General features: G+C 34.6%; 3 protein-coding genes across 5 annotated transcripts; 1 reads left to right on the forward strand and 2 right to left on the reverse strand.

The window, feature by feature from the left end:
• Nucleotides 1-2,451: 2,451 nt before the first annotated feature.
• Nucleotides 2,452-3,247, forward strand: LOC120176998. The gene is made up of 2 exons (XM_039183268.1): nt 2,452-2,700; nt 2,781-3,247. The coding sequence occupies exons 1-2, from the start codon at nt 2,527-2,529 to the stop codon at nt 3,003-3,005; spliced, it is 399 nt and encodes a 132-aa protein (XP_039039199.1). The 5' UTR covers nt 2,452-2,526; the 3' UTR covers nt 3,006-3,247.
• On the reverse strand, nt 3,240-4,628 carry LOC120176997 (SKP1-like protein 1A). Of its 2 annotated transcripts, XM_039183267.1 has the most exons (3): nt 4,262-4,628; nt 3,478-3,618; nt 3,240-3,377 (listed from the first exon to the last, which is right to left on the reverse strand). In XM_039183267.1, exons 1-3 carry the CDS (start codon nt 4,556-4,558, stop codon nt 3,354-3,356), a joined length of 462 nt encoding a protein of 153 aa, XP_039039198.1. In that variant the 5' UTR covers nt 4,559-4,628; the 3' UTR covers nt 3,240-3,353. The 2 variants fall into 2 exon arrangements, with proteins under 2 accessions (XP_039039198.1, XP_039039197.1); XM_039183266.1 differs by lacking the exon at nt 3,240-3,377 and having other exon boundaries at nt 3,443-3,618.
• A 479-nt stretch (nt 4,629-5,107) lies between these two features.
• Nucleotides 5,108-5,998, reverse strand: LOC120176995 (glycerate dehydrogenase HPR, peroxisomal-like). 2 transcript variants are annotated; one of them, XM_039183263.1, is made up of 5 exons: nt 5,830-5,998; nt 5,658-5,735; nt 5,536-5,580; nt 5,315-5,429; nt 5,171-5,208 (listed from the first exon to the last, which is right to left on the reverse strand). In XM_039183263.1, exons 1-5 carry the CDS (start codon nt 5,959-5,961, stop codon nt 5,186-5,188), a joined length of 393 nt encoding a protein of 130 aa, XP_039039194.1. In that variant the 5' UTR covers nt 5,962-5,998; the 3' UTR covers nt 5,171-5,185. The 2 variants fall into 2 exon arrangements, with proteins under 2 accessions (XP_039039193.1, XP_039039194.1); XM_039183262.1 differs by having other exon boundaries at nt 5,108-5,429.
• Nucleotides 5,999-18,375: the final 12,377 nt, after the last annotated feature.

Below are 18,375 nucleotides of genomic sequence, written 5' to 3' on the forward strand. Positions count from 1 at the left end.
GTTTCGTCTCGGATCCAACAATTTATTGAAACATTCAAATGATTATTGGAAGCTTTTTAAAACTTGATATTCAAATATGGCAACAAATAATGGAGACATTGTTAATTGAGCCATTAGTCTCATAAGAGGGAAGAATTGCAATCTCTATACGTTCTGCCATTTGGATGAAAAGAACGAAGAAATTGATACCTAATGGACTTGTAACATAATTAATGAAGAACCATTCCAATATAAGCCCATATTATTTGATCCTAGCTTCTCTTTGATAAAAAGGATAAACCATATGTTTGGTCCCTAAACTTTACATCTTATTTTAATTTAATCCATAATTACTAGTCCATATTAGTCCTGGAACTTGGAAAATTTTCCCAACTTAGTCCCCAAACCTGGATTTTTATTTATTCTAATGACTTAACACTTTGAAATTCTAGCATGTCATCACATTAAAAAAATAAATAATATTTTAAAAAATTTAAGTCATGATACTATTTAAAGCATTGCACTTTCTGAAGGATTAAAATTCACGTATAAAGATAAAATCGAAAAGAATTACATAATTTTAGACTAATTTGAATAAAAAAGTTCAGTATCAAGTTAAGAATATTTGTCAAGTTAGGAACTAAGATTAAAAAATGTCATAGATGTTATAATTTTGAGCCAAATATGCTTTTATAAAATAAGCAATTATAGTGATTATACTTGTCATTATATATATATATATATCGTGATTATACTAATTATAGCCATTAGACTTAAATAAATAAATGGTTTAAGTTTAATTAAAATTTATACTCATAAACAAATATCTTTTAACTCAAGTAGAATGATCTTTTTTACCTCAAACCCAAATCTCAAACCTCAAAAATCCTATATCCTAAATCTTAAACCCTAAACTCTAACCCTAAAAATAAAAAAGTATTGTTTTACCGTAAATTAAAAAATATTTAATAATGAGTTATTAATTTTAATTAAATCTAAACCATTTATTTATTTAATCTAATGGCTATAAGTTAATGCAAAACTTATTAGATTTATATAGTGTAATCATATATATATATATATATATATATATATATATATATATATATATTCCAATAAAAAGTAGAACTAACTTGATGAAATATAAAATTCTAAAACTCAAAAATAATTTATCAACTATATAATTATGTTTTAAATATAATTTTGTTTCAAAAAGTTCTTTTGACATATTTGTTCTTATTAAAATGCTTTCAAACTAAAAAATAGTCATCTTTTTAAAAGTAAAGTTTTATTTAATATTGACTTAAATATACAAAAGATGCTAACATATGTCTTTTATCAGTTTAGTGTCTAATGTTTATTTCGTTCTAGTTTGGTGTATAATGTTTTATTCTATTAATCATTTAGGTGCCGGGCCATCAACAGAGTTACTTTCCTCATTAAGTGACACGTGTCACAACATGAAAATTTTAAAAAATTTATTTAAAATTTAAAATTTAAAAATTAAAATTATATAAAAATTAAAAAGAAAATAGAAATTTTGAAATAAACCCAAAACTTTGAAAACCTTCATTTTAACCCCTAAACCCATGTCGACCGTCGCCTTTTGCCGTCAACAGAACTCCACCCGACCTCCCCTCCCCTCGGTGACCAAAACCTCCATAAAATCATGACCAATCGACAGCCGATCGATGATGAATCAACGTTTTATACCCCGCGAACCCTAGGATGCAAATCGCGATCCCACATGATTCGGTCACGATTTCATGAGGGGTTTTAGTCGTTGAGGGGAGGGGAGATTGGGTGGAGCTTCGTCAACGGTAAAAGGCGATGACTGACGTGGGTTTAGGGGTTGAAATGAAGGTTTTCAAAGTTTTAGATTTATTTCAAAATTTGTGTTTTCTATTTTTTTTAAAAAAATATGTATATAATTTTAAATAAAAATTGTAAAATTATCTGGTTATGACACGTGTCACTTAACGATCTGTCATTGCTTGACCAATTTTGAGTAACGGAATGAAACATTAGACATCAACCTAGAACGAAATAATAGTTAGGCATTAAACTGAAAAAAGGGGCAAAAGTTGGACACCTTTTGTATAGTTAAGCCTTTAATACTCAAAGAGAATAATTCATTAACCATAAACAGTATCAATCAATACAATACTACCAATACAATCCGAGAGATAACATAAGCAAAGTAAAATAGCATCCGAGTTAAAAACTCCAATTGTTCACGTTAGCAGTGCGTCGAATATATGTGATGATGCTAAACCAATCTTAAATGTCGGTTTTGTGGAGTAAAATTTAAAATTAATTGTTTAAGGGATACCGTAACTTTCAAGCTAGGGGTAGGTTTTTTTCTTTTTATTCGCTTACCTTTACAAGTTCTGTTCGAAATTCCCTTACCTTTATTCACCTATATATATTTAACGAAAAACGCTGTGTTATATTATTCTCCTTGTTGGCTCATTGTTGAAGCTAAGAGAGCGATATCCGATGGATGCAGATAAGAAAACTTGTTTTTGACTCGATCGAACCTTTTTGATGTTTATGCTTTACTGTGCAGTCCAGAGCAACAAAAAACACTTCGTTGCCATGCTCGCTGCATTGATACTGCATGATTTCCTTGTTTTCATGCTCAAGCTCCTTCTCCTAGATGTTTATGCTTTACTCTCAACTCACTTAAACAACTTGAAATCAACAACTTACAATCAAAGCGTAAGTGCCTTAGTTCCCCCCCTCCCCCTACCCCAAACACTTTTTTACAGTTCTTATTTATGTTTGATGAAATCTTGCAGGGTATGGATAACAGCATGAGGGAAAAGGGGGCACTCGAATTATGCACAAAAGTGAAGGAAGATAAAAGAGATGGCAAAGGAGAGGGAAAGAAAGTTGCAGCATGTGAGAATTGTAGGGGGCTGCAAGAGGAAGAAGCAGTGAAAGCCAAAGGGAAATACAAGGACAAATACAAGAATAAGTTGCTGCAAGGGAGGAGAGATTCGAGAAAGCTAAAAGCTCGTTGAAAGATGCATACAATGAGGATAGAGACAAGCGGGAAGAAAGAGAAAGCTGCTCAACAAAAAGTATCAAGAGATGCGCTGGACATAAAACCAAACAAATAAGAGAAGAAGAATACCCTTTAATTACAATTCTACAATGTGATGATTATGATTGTTATGATGTATGTGTGCATGTGTGCAATTATAGAGAAATTGTATGGCATTGCATATTACACGACACAAGAACCAAGAGGCAAATTATGAAATTCTAATTATATTACGATAATAGATGGTGGAAATGTTCAAATAAAATCTTCTAACAAGTAGAAGATGTTGATGCATAGAACACACCAACCCAGATAAAGCCAGCTCTCATTGTTCCCCCAACTTGAAAACCTACAGATGAAACCCGAAAAAATCAGAAACTATGGTCATATCAACATTTAATTTAACAGCTTCCCTATCATTCGAATGCCCACTGATTCTCCCTCCTAACCTCCTCCTCCTCCTCCGGAGTGAAATCGTTCTTGATGTTGAACGTCTTGCGAATCTCCTCGGGTGTCTTCCCCTTAATCATGTCAGCCACAGTTTGGCAGGTCAAGTCCAATAAGCTTTTGATATTCAGATAGTTCGCAGCCTGCAAATCCCAACATCAAAATATTCAAAGGTTTAGTGCACTAATCAAAAGTAAACCACAACAACATAAGCAATCACCTACAGATTTAAAAGTTGAATGAACATTATCAAGATCAATAAGCCATTGTTACAGGAACGTGGACCTTTTGGTACAAAGAACAAAAATTTGAATGCAAATAGCTACTGGCGTGCAGGGATTAACCGAGGGGGTGCTGTGAGTGCGGTTGCACCCCTGGAAATATGAAATTCCCACATAATTTAGTTATTTTCTTTGTATTTTTTTATCTAATTTCGCACCCTTAAATTCCTAATATAATTTCCTAAGTTCACATTGATATAAAATCCCGAGCCCGTCTCGCTTTGAAACTTAATTCCACATGATAGTGACGGTTTTTTAGAATTTACATTTCATAACTCCAAGCAAACTTTGAATCTTTCAAACAACTTGTTTCACTCAATAAGTATATTAGTTTCCCGTAATTGAGACGTAGGTAAATCATGATTTCTGCCGAAAGAGCAATAAACGGATATGCTTACGATTTCAATTAAACCCAACAGCCCTAAATTAACAGCATTGTGAATGTCAACTACATAATTAGGGCATCAACAAGAACAAAAGAGAGTCAAAGGGGGGGGGGACTAACCAAGATGAGGTCAAAGAGGGTATTTTGGTCAACTTTGACAAAATCAGCATCCCAAGCCTTGATTTCATCCTCGGGGTTCTTTTCCTTGTCGGCAGCGGTATCGACTTGCTTCTTGCAGTATTCAATGACCTTAGATAATATCTTGCTGGTGACGTTCGGCAGAGGGATCTCGTTGTCGGCGCAGTCGTCCTCGATCATGTGCTTTATCGTCTGCGACTCGACCGCCACGGCTTCCTCTACCTCGAAAGTCTCGCCGTCGGAGCTCCTCAACATTATCTTCTTCGAAGTCGCCGCCATTATTTCATCCAAAAGATTCAACCACTTGCTGTGATATCGGATTAAAAGAGAGAGATGACAAAATTCAGAGACAGCAGGAAAATGCCAAATAATAATAATTTAACTCTGATTGAAACTGGTAGAAGGGTGCCAGTACAAACGCTGTCGTTTTGGATATACAATTCAAAAGAGGTTCTCGATGTTTCTGTTCGTCTTGTATATTATCTACAATATACATAAGCTTACAAATTAACTTTTAATAAACCATAATAATATCATTATTATAACTGTTATTAGAGATAAGAATTCGTGAAAAATTTTGAATAATTAATTTTTAAATATTAATAACTCTTTAGGTGCACTATAAAATTTATATTAAAAAATATTTACAATTTTAATATGATTAGATTAGATATGTAGGCGTATGTAATAGAATAAAACTTGTGAAATAGATAAAATTATATTAATTATAAATTATAGAGCTGTTCTTTCATACATACATAACAGCAAATTGTACGTATATAAAAAGTGTACACATACATGGTAATTGTCACTGTCATTCTAACATGAACTAAACTCGGTATAACCCCGTCCGTCATATATTCGTAGCAGACACTGCTTGGACGGTGACGGGTCGACCATCGGTGCTCATAGCTTTGAAACGGGTAAACCTGAGGCAGAAAACATGATTGATCAATGAAGATGAAGTTATAGAGTCATATGTCCTGGCACCTGCAAATTTTTGGAGGGTGATAATGTTTGAAAAATGAATGTTACCTAATGCTTTTCGCCTTGACGATGCTCGGACATGCAGCAGGAGGTGGAGCGTCTCGTTCAAGAATGGTTCGATTCGGTTTGGATCACCCCAAATTGTATATCCTTTGATCTTGCCTGTAATGAGGATAGAGGAAGCGTGGGAATGCTTAGAACAGCAGCTATCGCAGATGGAAACCACAATAACAGATTTAGCTTGAATAACGTGAGAAGCAAGTTATTACCAAGACGTTTTGAGAAGCTAACGTTGCCATCCCCTCACGAGTCCACTGCATAAGCACGAGGAAAGAACATTACAATCTGATAGGTTACACGAACCCGATACGTGAATCCTAGCAAACATTACATTGGAAGCAGAAGCAATGTGTGGTACGACAGCAGCATTCTTCATCTCAGCAAGCCCAGGTTTCATGAAAGGTTCAGCCTAATACCACACCATTAGTGAACAATTATGTACTAACCTGAGGGTGGTTTTCGTGTGGTTGATTGATTTGCGATTCAAAAGTTTGTAAACTCACCTCAAAGACATCAAGACCGACTCGGAACATAGGATTTTGCATCAGATGCTCAACAAGAGCCACTTCATCTACCACTGGTCCCCTGCTACAGTTCACTAGGATTGCTTCCTGCAAAATTATAGTCCAATTCATATTACCTTAAGCAAGAGATATTTTCAAAGTTAAATGTAAAGGAACGGTTGATATTCCTTGAGGTTCCGAGTTCAAGCACCAGGAGTGCGAGTGTTCAATATCAAATAGATGAGAGTTATCTCTGGACATATACTACCTTGTACTTACTCCAGATTAATAAAAAAAAAACTTGCACTTCGAAACCACATTAAGTACTCTAAGCAAACAAAATCCTACCGCATCTGCCTCCCTGAGCACCTCATCCATAGTCGATGCTCTTTTCAAGTAAACGGGTTGCTCTCAATTGCTTTCAAGAACTCACTATAAGCTGCAGATCCGATACGACCAGCTCCAATTACACCGTCTGTCCTTTAAGCAAGTTTCCCACAAACCTGTATGAGACATAAGTGGAATTAAACAAGCAACGACATTTGATTTTATTTTCTAATTAAGCCTTTTGAATGTTTTAAATTTTAGAGAAAATAAACGATTATGAAAGATTCGGTTTCTCTAAGCAAAAATAATTTTTCATTTTAAAAGACTATTTTCTTAAATAATATAAAGGAAAAATTCGATAAAGATAGATGACTCGTAAGGTATCTTCTGCAAAGTATCCAAACGTCAAGATTATGCAGAACAACGGAGAGAAGGGTGCAACAAACATCGATTATTCCGACTCACTTTCCCATTGAGAAAATTATCTTTCATTATCCCAACATTTTTAGAACTAAATATGCAAAGATGAATTTTAGAACTAAATATAATCGATCCCCATTTTCAAGTTTTAGTTAAAAACCTTATTTTCTGCCTTCCAAAACTTTATCTTGAACAAACTCTCAACTTTCTCTGCTAAAATCTTCACCCTTTTTAAAGCCTTAAACTTCACAGGGAAGCCATGGAAAGGCTTCTGCAATCTTCTTCTCCAACCCCTTTGGAGATCTCTCGAAAGTCCTCTCCTTTTCTCTGTTGACTCGGTAGATTCGACTCTCCTAAACACTGTTTCGTTCCTTCACTCACTCGGCCACAACTCGAGCGAATCATCTCAGTTTCATGCAAGGCAGATAATGACCCATCTCACTCGGCCACTATTTTTGCATCTTCTTGTTAAATGAACTAGGCCTTGCCGATCGAACTTCCTGATAAGCCGAAGAAGAGTTCTACTTGCTCGTGTACAGCGGCATATGGAAGGTGAAAAAACAGCCATCCATGTCGTTTGTGTAGAGCTTATCATACCACGAGCTGATTAAAATTATCATAGGCAACTAAGACCATTAAGATACTGATATTGCTTGTGGTTGATTGTGGAGTTTTTTTTTATCATAGGTAGAACTGAGACAACTCTTACATTTTTAAATATTAATTCATCCACTACTGCTGACTAGATCCGGGTAGATTAAAGTGCGGCCTATGACTATGAATAGATGTAATTTAATCTGAAAATCCCTGTCAAAGCTAGCATCCCATGGATGTGTGATACTTTTGTTATGCATTTGTCACATTTAGCATAGCATTTTTCAGTTTATTAGGTGTAGACATCAATTTTTTTCATTATTATTATTATTATTATTAAATTATATTATTATATTATTATTATTATTATTATTATTATTATTATTATTAAATAAAAAATTACATAGCCTAATTACATTCAAACCCTAAGGCTCGAGAAACCCTAACCCTTTTAGGGTTTTCTGAAAATTCCAGCCGCCCCAGCCAACGGTTCAGCTTCCAGCCGCCTCTGATGATTCCAATAGTCTCCAGCAGCAGCCGACGCCTCTACCAGGTGTTCCACCCCGCTGTAGCCACGACACCGCCGCCTCAAAGAAGCCTTCAGAAGCGCCACTAAGCCATCCACGTTGCTACCCTATGGTGAGTCACCACCATAGTTCGGTGACTCACCTAGGGTCACTCCTTTAAACTGGTCTAAGAGCAACACCGTGATGGCCTATAAATATGGCCACTACACCTGCAAAGAAAAAAAGAGAGACAGAGAGCTACGACAGAGGGCAAGAACCCGAAAGGAGAAGAAAAAAACCAGAAAAGAAGAAGAACAGACAAAAACATAGAGAACAAGAACGGAAGCCAGAGACCAACAACAAGCAACCACCCACAGCAGCCAAATATTGAAAGAAAAGAAAGGAGAGAAACTTACCGAGGAAGCCACGACCATCAGATCCCTCCAAACTGCCGTCGAACAGTGAAAATACCGAAGGTATTTTCTTAGATCTAGGAAATTCCATGGATTTTTAGGAAAAATGGATGCCGGATTTTGCCTTAGAACAACAAGATCTATATCCTAGGGTAATTTGTAAGTTTCCGGCCACCGCCTACGGTGGCCGGCGGTGGTGCCGACGCCGGAATAAGGCGACCAGTCGGTTTCCCTCGTCTGAGAAGACAGAGAGAATTGTTCTCTCTCTTTTTAGAGAGAAAGAAAAAAAAAAGAAATGAAGGGCTTAGAGCCCTTCTAGGCCGGTTAATGGGTTTATAAACCCTCCCCCATACGGCGTCGTTTTGGGAGTGTGTAATTTTCCTACGGAAAAACCATACCCGCAGTACTCCAGGTTTTATAAAGTTCTATTTTAGTCACTGGAATTGAACTTTTTATGCATTTTGATTTTGTTTTCGAATTTTATTTATATATAATTTAGTCATTATTATTGTTTATATATTTAGGGTAAATAATAAATTTAGTCCCTTAAGTTTTAATAATTATTATTTGAATCACTGATTAATTAAATAGGTTAAATTACACTATTAACCATTGTCTTTCATAATATTTCGAATTATTATCTTTATTTTTAATACTTTATATTTAGTTTTATAATTTTAATTTCTTTTATTTTGATCATTATTTAATTACAATATTATTTTGTTATTACTTTTATATTTTAATTATGGCTTTAATTATTATTTTTTTATTATTATCTTAGTCTTATAAATATATTTATATATAATTGTTTAAATTAAATATTATAAAAATTATAATTTATTTTTATTTAAATCATTTTTATGAAAAATTATTACATTTTTAATATTTATTTTATTTATTAATATCGAAGAAAAGAGCTGTCTTAAAGCACCTAGAAGTCCTTTTCTGATATTCTTAAATAAATAAATATCCTGTTTTTATAAATTATAAATTAATTATTTTTAGAAAAATGTTTTTTATTTATTTATTTATTTTTTAATATCGAAGAAAAGAGTTGTCTTAAGGCACCTAGAAGTCTTTTTCTGATATTTCTAAGTAAATAAATATCTTATTTATAAAAATAAAGATATGTATATATTAATATATTTTCTTAAAATTACATTAATAAAATTGAAATAACGGGATTATGAATTAAATATATTTTTAAACTTTTAAAATTTCCAATAATAGAGACAATTTATAATTAATAAAGTACCAATTTTGGGCGTTGTAGGGGTGCTAATCCTTCCCTAAACGTAACCGACCACGAATCCTTTTTTATTATTAAAAAGAACGAATCTTTGGTTAAAACGCAGACCGGTTTATCTTTTGACTGATGTTTTCTTAAAAGCTCTTTTAAAAGATAATTTTTAGGTATTCGACCTAACTGACCCAAAAGGCCGATGGCGACTCTCAAATCATTTTAAAAACAATTTATTCACATCACTTTTCCCTCCGAGTAAAAATTTCGTGCCCGGACGAAAGCCGGTTACGACAGCTTGGCAACTCCGCTGGGGACCTGTCAAACTTTAAAATTAATTATAAATTTTCTCTATTAATTAGAAATTAAAAATTCATTTATTTAATTTTTAATTCTTTTCTTTCAAATTTTTATTACTTATGATTTTCATAATATTTTTTATATTTTATATTTTTACTTTATTTTCAGATATTAAATTTTTTCATTTAATTATTTGTCAAAGGTTTGAATATTTCTCTTCACACACAACACTTGCATTGCATAACATAAGCTTTCTAATCAAGCTTGTCCCTTTTAAGTGGGAGTGAAAGCGACGTCTTCGTGAGAATTTATTCTTCGTGTCAGACCTAGCAAGTAACTTTCGGGGTTCATATGCTCTATGTCTTCGTGATAATTTATTCTCCGTGTCAGGCATAGAGAAATGTGTCCCCTCGAATTGAACTCAGTCCGCTTAAGTCTGTAGTGGATTATGATTGAGGGTTGGCAGCCCAAGGGGACATCAACAAGGACAATTCGAGTACCTTTACTCCTAGAACTGAAACTCTGCATATAATAAACCCCAGAAACTCTCATGATCTGAAACTATGCCAAAATTTTGTCCAAAATAGGCGTACACAAAGGAGAAATAAGTTCTAACTTTTGTTTTGTATTGATTTTTTTTTCTGAATAAATGCATGTGAATTGGTAATCATGTGGTTAGGTTAATTTTTCCAAACAAAGCATGAAACTAGAAAACATGAGGTTAGGATTTATATACCATGATAGATATGATTTTATCCCTCTTTTTATTAATTGGTACTAACCAGTTTATTTTTTTCCTTTCTCATTTTTTATTACTCTAACATGTTTGCATTAATTTGTTTTGTTTGAATTGCATGATCATGACATAACCAAAAGGTGTTTACTTGAAAGACTGTTCATCAAATTGGAAAGAAATAGTAAATGGACAAAAAGTTTTATGATCAAACAAAATATGATTCGGCCAAGGAAAGACATCCTGAGGAAACTCTGAGGATAGAAGCAAGCAATGCACACATAGATCCTGTTATATTAATACCAAAAGTACTCCACAAAGATCCTGCCAGATTGATACCAAAAGCAGTCTACAGTAAGAGTATCAGTCGGGACACGCAGAATAGAGGAGGTTTTTATGAAGCTCAAGCATGTTGTTTAAAGGATCAAAACAAGAAATTGAGCACAAAAATGGAAGCCATGCATGAAGATTTCCAGAAGATCAGTCAAGCCTTTCGAAATGCTGGCATAAGAAACACCCCAGAAGAGTGGATCACAGGGGTCACCAAGCTGAAAAAGAACTGCAACATATATGAAGATCTTGTTCAAGAACTTCTTGGACAGAAAGGTTCTCTTACAAGGGAAAATGAGCAACTCCGAGAAATGACACAGAAGATGAAAGAGAATGTCATGGAAGAAGTTGCAGTCCAGACAAATAATATGGTTCTTAAGTGATAGATTTAGCTGATTTTACAAGGAGATGAAGCAGGTTGAAAACTCAACTTTTGAGCGTGAATGGAAACTAACTGGGCTTTGGAGAAGTTAGGAGTGAAAGATATCCTTATATGTAAAGTTTTGTTTGATGTACCGAAACTTTTGTGTTCAATAAAATCTGTTCTAAGATGATCACTCTTGAGTAAACACCTTTTCATACATGCATTTGCATTTTGCATCTTTGCATTTTTCATTGTGCATTTATACTTTTATATTTGCTTTTGTACTATACAATTTGCATTTTTATTGTTACATTCACATATTTACATTTGCATTTTTTACGTTTGTATTTAATTTCATTTTTACATAATTACATTTGGTTTTAAACTATTTTACATATATTTAAACATAAAAACATGAGAGTAATTCGTGGAAGATTCCATGACAGAATTTCTGAAATCAAAGTGGAGCTAACTTTGTCTTCCTAAACAAGGATAAGAACCATGAATGAGATTTTAGCAAGGGTTGGTAGAATTGAGAAACTACAAGAGCAACTTATCAAGACTCAATAAAAGATGACTGATCAAGTAAAAAAGTTCCAGGAGGATTCAAAAGAACAATTGACCAAATTGATAGACCTGGTGAATATTGTAATCCATGGAGAGAAACCCTTAGAGGATCCTGTTGTGAAAGATTTGAATGGGATTATGAATAATGTAGATGATACAATGGAAACAAATGACCAGAACTTTGCCAGGGAATGTGGAAATTCGATAAATCTCCAAAAATCGGGTATGACCCCAGAAGATGAGACAAAGATCAAGTTGAAGAGAAGCATAGAAGAAATTTCAGTACCATTAAAGAAAGCTAAACAAGGCAAACATCTAGATCGTAAGTCACAAGGTCTTCAAGAAAGCAAAGAAAATAATTGTAATGTGACTGTGATGTCAGGGGAAATTCTACCCAAGTTTCCTTTAGTTTTATGCAGCAAGTTATATCCTGAGTTACTCAAAGCCCATCTTATTGGCCCATGTCAGGCTAAGCCTTTGTTGCCTCCTTACCCGAGATGGTATAATGAGAAAGTCTTTTGTGAATATCATGCTGGAATCCGAGGACACTCCATCGAGAATTACGGTAACTTCAAAAGACAAGTTCAAGACCTTTTGGTTCATAAAATCATAAGAGTGGATGTTAACAGTCAATCCATTTTGATCAAACAATCGGGATTCAAACCCCAAAATGAAGTTAACACAGTCAAGACAAATGAAGATCATACAGCAGAAGATATTGAAAAGAAAAAAAGGCAAAATTAAGGAATATGAAGTATGTATGACAGATTCAACTCCTGATACTTCTCTGATACTAAAGAATGAGAAAGAAATGAAAAGAGAGGTAATTCGAGATTGGCCCACCAGTTTAAGAATGGATGGGAAAAATGTAACTCTGAAGAAACCTCAAACATTTGTATCAGATGTTCTGAGGACAAGTGAAGCAATGGGCAATATAAAGAGTCTAGTGAATACTACTCCAATCACAGCTGCAAGATGCATTCAGAATCAGAACAAAACTTTCATCACCAAAGGAAGTTGTTCTGAATATAAAATTGAGCCCAATTTCCACTCGGGGAAGAAGAAGATGATGATAGAGACTGATCAGGAAGAAGTAAAGATTTGTGTATTTGAGGGTTTATCCAAAGCATTCGACACAAAATATGATCAAGAAATGGGGGGCAAATGAGGACAAGAACTCTAGTCTAATTGCACACTTAACCTTATCGGAGTAATGAGGCATGATAAGATAAATAAGTAGAAGTGTTATCTACCACTGTAGTACTTTCTATTTTCAGCATCTTGTTTGAACTTATTTTTTTGTTCCTTTCTACACCTTTTGTGCAATAAATAAATGTGTGTTGCTTTTATGGTTATGAGCAAGGAATCAAGTTTTAACCTTGAGATTATTGAGTATCAAGTAGATTAAATATTCTTTTTAATTTTTCAAGAGTTATAGACCTTTGGCAAGTGGTAAAATTATATCTTCCATATCCAATGCCAATTATTCAACCCTTACCAAAACCAAATCCTAACACTACAAAGACTCTGAAGAAGTGTCTCTACCTGTTTTTGAGACACATACTCCAGATGTTTACCTTTTCGGGTAGAGTTGATCGATTCATTATGTTACCTTCCACCATATACATGACTTTAAAAGTCACACATTTATACTTCCAAACACAAAACCATCATAAACCAAAACACCTCAAAAGAACCAAACTTTCAATTATCCGAGAATCTTCATGCAAGAAGAGACGATATGAGGCATCATGAATCAACTTATTGAAGATGATTTCGAGTGATTGGGGCATACTCAAAGAAGAAGGAAAAAGTGATTGATTGAAATAAATATATCATGCATTAATTACATTTTTTTCATGTAAATAAAGTTAATCTTGAATATTCATCCCCCTGGAGATACCTCTTTTTACAAGGACTTCTGTGTATGAGATGCTGAACTTCGCACACAGATCAAGCATGCAAATTCAGTAACATATCGCCCAAAGATGAATGGGGCATTTGCAGGAGCAAATAAGAACCTTAAGAGGATCATTAAAAAGACCACTGAAGTTTACAAAGATTGGCACGAGAAGCTACCTTTTGCCTTATATGCATATTGAATTACTGTGCGAACATTTACTGGGGCAACACCTTATTGTTTAGTCTATGAGAGGGAAGCAGTATTACCAATTGAAGTTGAGATCCCATTATTTTGTATCCTAAAGGAGGAAAAATTGGAGAAGACTGAATGTATCCAATTTCGATTTGATCAATTAAACCTTATTGATGAGAACCAATTGAAAGCTATTTGCCATGGGCAGATATATCAGAAATGGATGATGAAAGGTCACGAACAGAAAGTACATCCGAGAGAGTTCTAAGAGTGTGATCTAATATTGCCTATACATAAATATTTCTGTAGGAAATGAATGTCTAATTGAGAAGAGACCTATGTTGTAAAAAAGGCCTTTTCCCGAAAAGCGTTGATCTTGGCAAAAACGGATGGGAAAGTTCTGAGAAACCAAATAAACTCAGATTCTGTCAAGAAATATTATACTTGAAGAAGAAAAAAGGACAAAAAGGAAAAGGAGGTGTTCAAAACAATTGAAGTCTTATACTCATCCAGCAAAAAAAAGGGAAAAAGAAAAAGAGGAGAAATTGAATCAAGATGGGTGACTCCAGGGAGCCTCAAGTTACAAGATGGATCAAGTACAATTAATTCAGATATTCATATTCAACAAGAATAGCAAGAAATAATGAAGATATGAGAAAATTGAAATAAACCCAAAATTTGGCAATATAGAGGGATCCAGATGATGGAAAAATCCCCATCAAGGCAGATCCAAGTCAAGCAAAGCAAGATTGAAGGCATCTAAAGAGAATATCTTCAGAATTCATTCCGCCTCTCAAGATTGTTTTTTATTTGCAAAAATTGGTTTTTTTAAAATTTTTAATGCATGATATGAAAAATGATAAAGGGGGTTCAAGATGTAAATTTTTAAATAACATCTTGAAACCAAAGGAGGATTCGAGTTGAAAACCTAAAAAGGCAGTTCGAATATTGAATGGTGCAACAAACGACATAAGAGATGATCTTAAGCTCTTAAATGAAGCACCACACATCCCAAAAGACGTTCCTGAGATTCTGGAATCAAGAAGTATCTCTACAAGATGAGCATAACAACCATTTCTTCAAGTTAGTGGAAGCCCGAAGCGACATACTGAACCGACTTGAAAGAACCTACTTTACCAAAATCAACCTACACCTCAAATCAATCAATAATTTTGACACTTGCCATAGGACTATGATTTTTGAATGATTTAAAGGTGTAGTTGATTTATTTGATATTCATTAAACTCATTGTTTATGATTTGATTATATTGTGAACCTGAGAAGGGAATTACTTTGCAAAATTCTTTCATTCTTCAATAAAGAAAGGAGAAAAAACATTTTCAAACAGGACAGTCTCAAATGAGGAAGATCCTTGAAGCAATCGTTGCTTATTCTACCTCTGTTGTAGAAAAAGAATGAACGAGGCCAGAATAATGAAGCACTTCAAAATTTTGAAGGCAAGTGGTCTAAGAGTCCAGAAAGTCTGGAGAATTGAACTTGTGATGCTCTCATGGGACATCGTTAGCAATCTATCAAGAAAGGTTATCACTTATCTCATGCTGATGACGATAAACATCACCAAACAAATTATTTTCCCCAGCCATCAATCCACGTCTCTATCATATTCTCCAATCATAGAGTCATAAGTCTCATTAAGGTGTACTATGGGAATGAACAAGTCACTACTTGCACTTTGGTTATACTATGATGCTGGCTCAAGTCTTGATACATCATTATTGCCTCTTCCATGCCGATCATTTTCATAGTCAGATTATATCCATTATGTCCTTCAGAAGATTGCTGAATTTGAAATTGAGAACTTATGGCACAGAATAAGATATTGGAATAGATTCTACACTTGTATGCCTTTCATATTGGGTAACATTGGTTACAGGATTCCAAAAGTTGAGATAACTAGTTTTACTATCAGCCAAACCTTTCCATGGTTCGGGAAGAGTGGGATATGATAGTGCGTATTTTGGAACAGCAGAAGAGATATTCGATGTAGCAGTCATTGCAAGAAAATGCACTAACAAAAATGTTTTAGTTCATCCTGATGATGTTTATTTCTTCCGGAAAGGTTGTTACACATGATACCACCGACAACAAGGTCAAATCCGCCAAATCTACTCATCAATTGCTCCAACCGATTACCATTCATTTCTTGCACATCTCAAAGATATGCCAAGACAATAGAAGGCAATCTCTACATCACTGATCCCAGAAAAAAGAGACAAGACATTGATACCACCGAGGAACATGTCTCTAGCAGATTCTCCTTCTCGTGTATGGTTTTTAGGGAAACCTAGAAGCATTTCCACCTCGTCAGGTTCAAGTGGAGCAACTCTATTCCTTCCAACATATACCAGATTCCATTTTCGGTACTCATCAAGAACATACATTTGAACACTTGAAGGAAAGTAATCATTTTGTTGTCAATGGAAAAGCATCATGCATGGTGCATGGAGGAAGCGGAATAAAAAGAAATCTGTTCTCAATTGGAAGATTATGAACATAACCCCTTTTCAGTGTAGCAGCATGAAAATACTTCGAATCTACAAATTCTGGCTCTACATCAGTACTGTGAAATTTCAGTCCAAGCACCAACTGGAGCAAGTGCCACTTTCTCGTAGTAGAAATAAAGAGGCCCAATAGCATCATCTGGAAATGTTCTTTGAGTTATCTGATCTGGTTCGATAAGAACCCCAAAACCAATCATTAGATTAGGAAGATGAACTGCATGATCGTCTTCATTAAGAAGCTTCTTTTCAAGCTTCCTCTGTTTCTTCCTTTTCCAAAAATCATAGCCAGAGTTTTGTCTTTGCTTGTAATTGGGGTCATTGCATAATTGCTTCCTATCTTCTACTGAAAGAAGTGCGTCATCAGCCTTAGCCATTTGAGCAGTACATATAAAATCTGTCAACTCTGTAATTGATGAATTCGGACCACATCTCTCCATGACTATTGAAGCCTCAACCTCTGAATATCCTATTTTTGTCAAGTATAACAGTTTATTCTCCTCATCAGAATCAGAATTCAGGATTTCCTCGGTATCAGAAAGAACTATCAATATATGTGAAATCATCTTGAAAGATCGCTTCATAATCAGATGAGTTGTTATCAGGATCAACATGTTGCATGGGTGTAGATTTTTGATGAGCCTGTACCACTGTATATGTAGTCTTGCTATTGCATCAGATTACTGTTCACGTAAATTGGTTTCTCTCCCACAGAAAAGTATATTTCAGATATGGCCTTCAATGAAAGATGATAAGCCACTGTGTCAGCCTGGAACGTATTACCAAGCTATTTATATTGCTCTGTCTGACTAAATCCCTCCAGATACAGAAAATGATCACCTCATTCAGAAGACACATATCTCAGACGTTTTTGTCAGAATGATTGAGTACTTCTTAAGTTTGTGACAATATGAAGAGAATTTCTCCAGTTACTTGACAATACTACTGTTTAGTGACACCAGAATGAGAGTATTCAAGATAAACAGATTTGGGGCACGAATAAAGCTACAAGTACCTACAACAATTCATTGTCAAAATTGGACCTCGTGGGGATCATGACATTTCAGTCAAACAGACATTGAGAGTGAATCAGACAGATCTAGAGAGATATTTTGAGGGCCCATTTCAACCAGAAATAGAATATTGGGGCATTTTGAAGGCTCACAACAAAATGAATATTTGGGCATTCTTGGAGGCTCATCTCAACAAGATGTAATGTTGAGCACACTTTTAACATCTGTATCAGCAAATGTTGGGGCATTTTAAAGGTTCCTTTAGATAGATCCATGTGGGGCATTCCTGGAGGCTCATATAAACAAGAAATAATGTGAACACACTTTTAACATCTGTATCAGCAAATGGTGGGGCATTTTGAAGGCTCAAATTAACAAGAAGCAAATGTTGGGGCATACTGAAAACCCTTTTCAATCAGAATCATGAATATTGAAGTATTCTGAATATTTATATCAGCAAAATGTTGGGGCATGCTGAAAGCTCTTTTCAATCAGAATCAGGACTGTTGATGTATTTTTGAATATTTGTATTAGCAAATGATGGGGCATGCTGAAGGCCCACATCGTCATATGTTAAAGATCATTTGACGTGAGCAAATATTTCCAATAAGATATAAAGGAATGAAGAATGAAAATGGTGAAACAATGACAGTGGAGCTGACTATACATTATTGTTTCGTTCATCAGATAGTTACATCAGGATCATATTGTTGAACAAATATCTACTCAGCAAGAATGGTTTCAAATACTCAATCTTCTTAACCATGTGTCACATAACAATATGTTCTTTGTTAAGCTACATCACAGTTGCATGAATAAGGATAGTCCCCAGGCAAACCATTCGATCCAGGGTTCAGTTCCTCAAGATCTCGGCTTTGAATTTGGTCTTTTGTGTGACAATAATGATTGAACTTATTTCTTTGAGATTTCTGGCAGTTAGTTTCAACTGTGTTGTTGAGATCACGAAGCTGTTTTTCATATCAGTGTTTGTTTACTTGATGATATTGAATAAAGAGGCTCAACTTATGTTATTCTTATTCCCGTTGTTAACGGGGTTATCATTACCAGCCAGGGCAAATCGAGTTTTCATCTATTTGGTTTACCCTGTGCGTTTCATCCCCAATG

This window comes from Hibiscus syriacus, unplaced genomic scaffold (assembly GCF_006381635.1).
Source record: "Hibiscus syriacus cultivar Baekdansim isolate YM2019G1 unplaced genomic scaffold, ASM638163v2 tig00112276_pilon, whole genome shotgun sequence".
In the NCBI taxonomy this organism is placed as follows: Eukaryota; Viridiplantae; Streptophyta; class Magnoliopsida; order Malvales; family Malvaceae; genus Hibiscus; species Hibiscus syriacus.

Coding starts and splice junctions, on each gene's coding strand:
- LOC120176997 (XM_039183266.1), bottom strand. CDS start 4,558: ATGGCGGCGACTTCGAAGAAGATAATGTTGAGGAGCTCCGACGGCGAG. Junction 3,619..4,261: donor CCCTCTTTGACCTCATCTTG/GTTAGTCCCCCC, acceptor TGGGATTTGCAG/GCTGCGAACTATCTGAATAT.
- LOC120176998 (XM_039183268.1), top strand. CDS start 2,527: ATGTTTATGCTTTACTGTGCAGTCCAGAGCAACAAAAAACACTTCGTT. Junction 2,701..2,780: donor CAACAACTTACAATCAAAGC/GTAAGTGCCTTA, acceptor GAAATCTTGCAG/GGTATGGATAACAGCATGAG.
- LOC120176995 (XM_039183262.1), bottom strand. CDS start 5,961: ATGAATTGGACTATAATTTTGCAGGAAGCAATCCTAGTGAACTGTAGC. Junction 5,581..5,657: donor ACATTGCTTCTGCTTCCAAT/GTAATGTTTGCT, acceptor GTGCTTATGCAG/TGGACTCGTGAGGGGATGGC. Junction 5,430..5,535: donor TAGCTTCTCAAAACGTCTTG/GTAATAACTTGC, acceptor ATCCTCATTACA/GGCAAGATCAAAGGATATAC.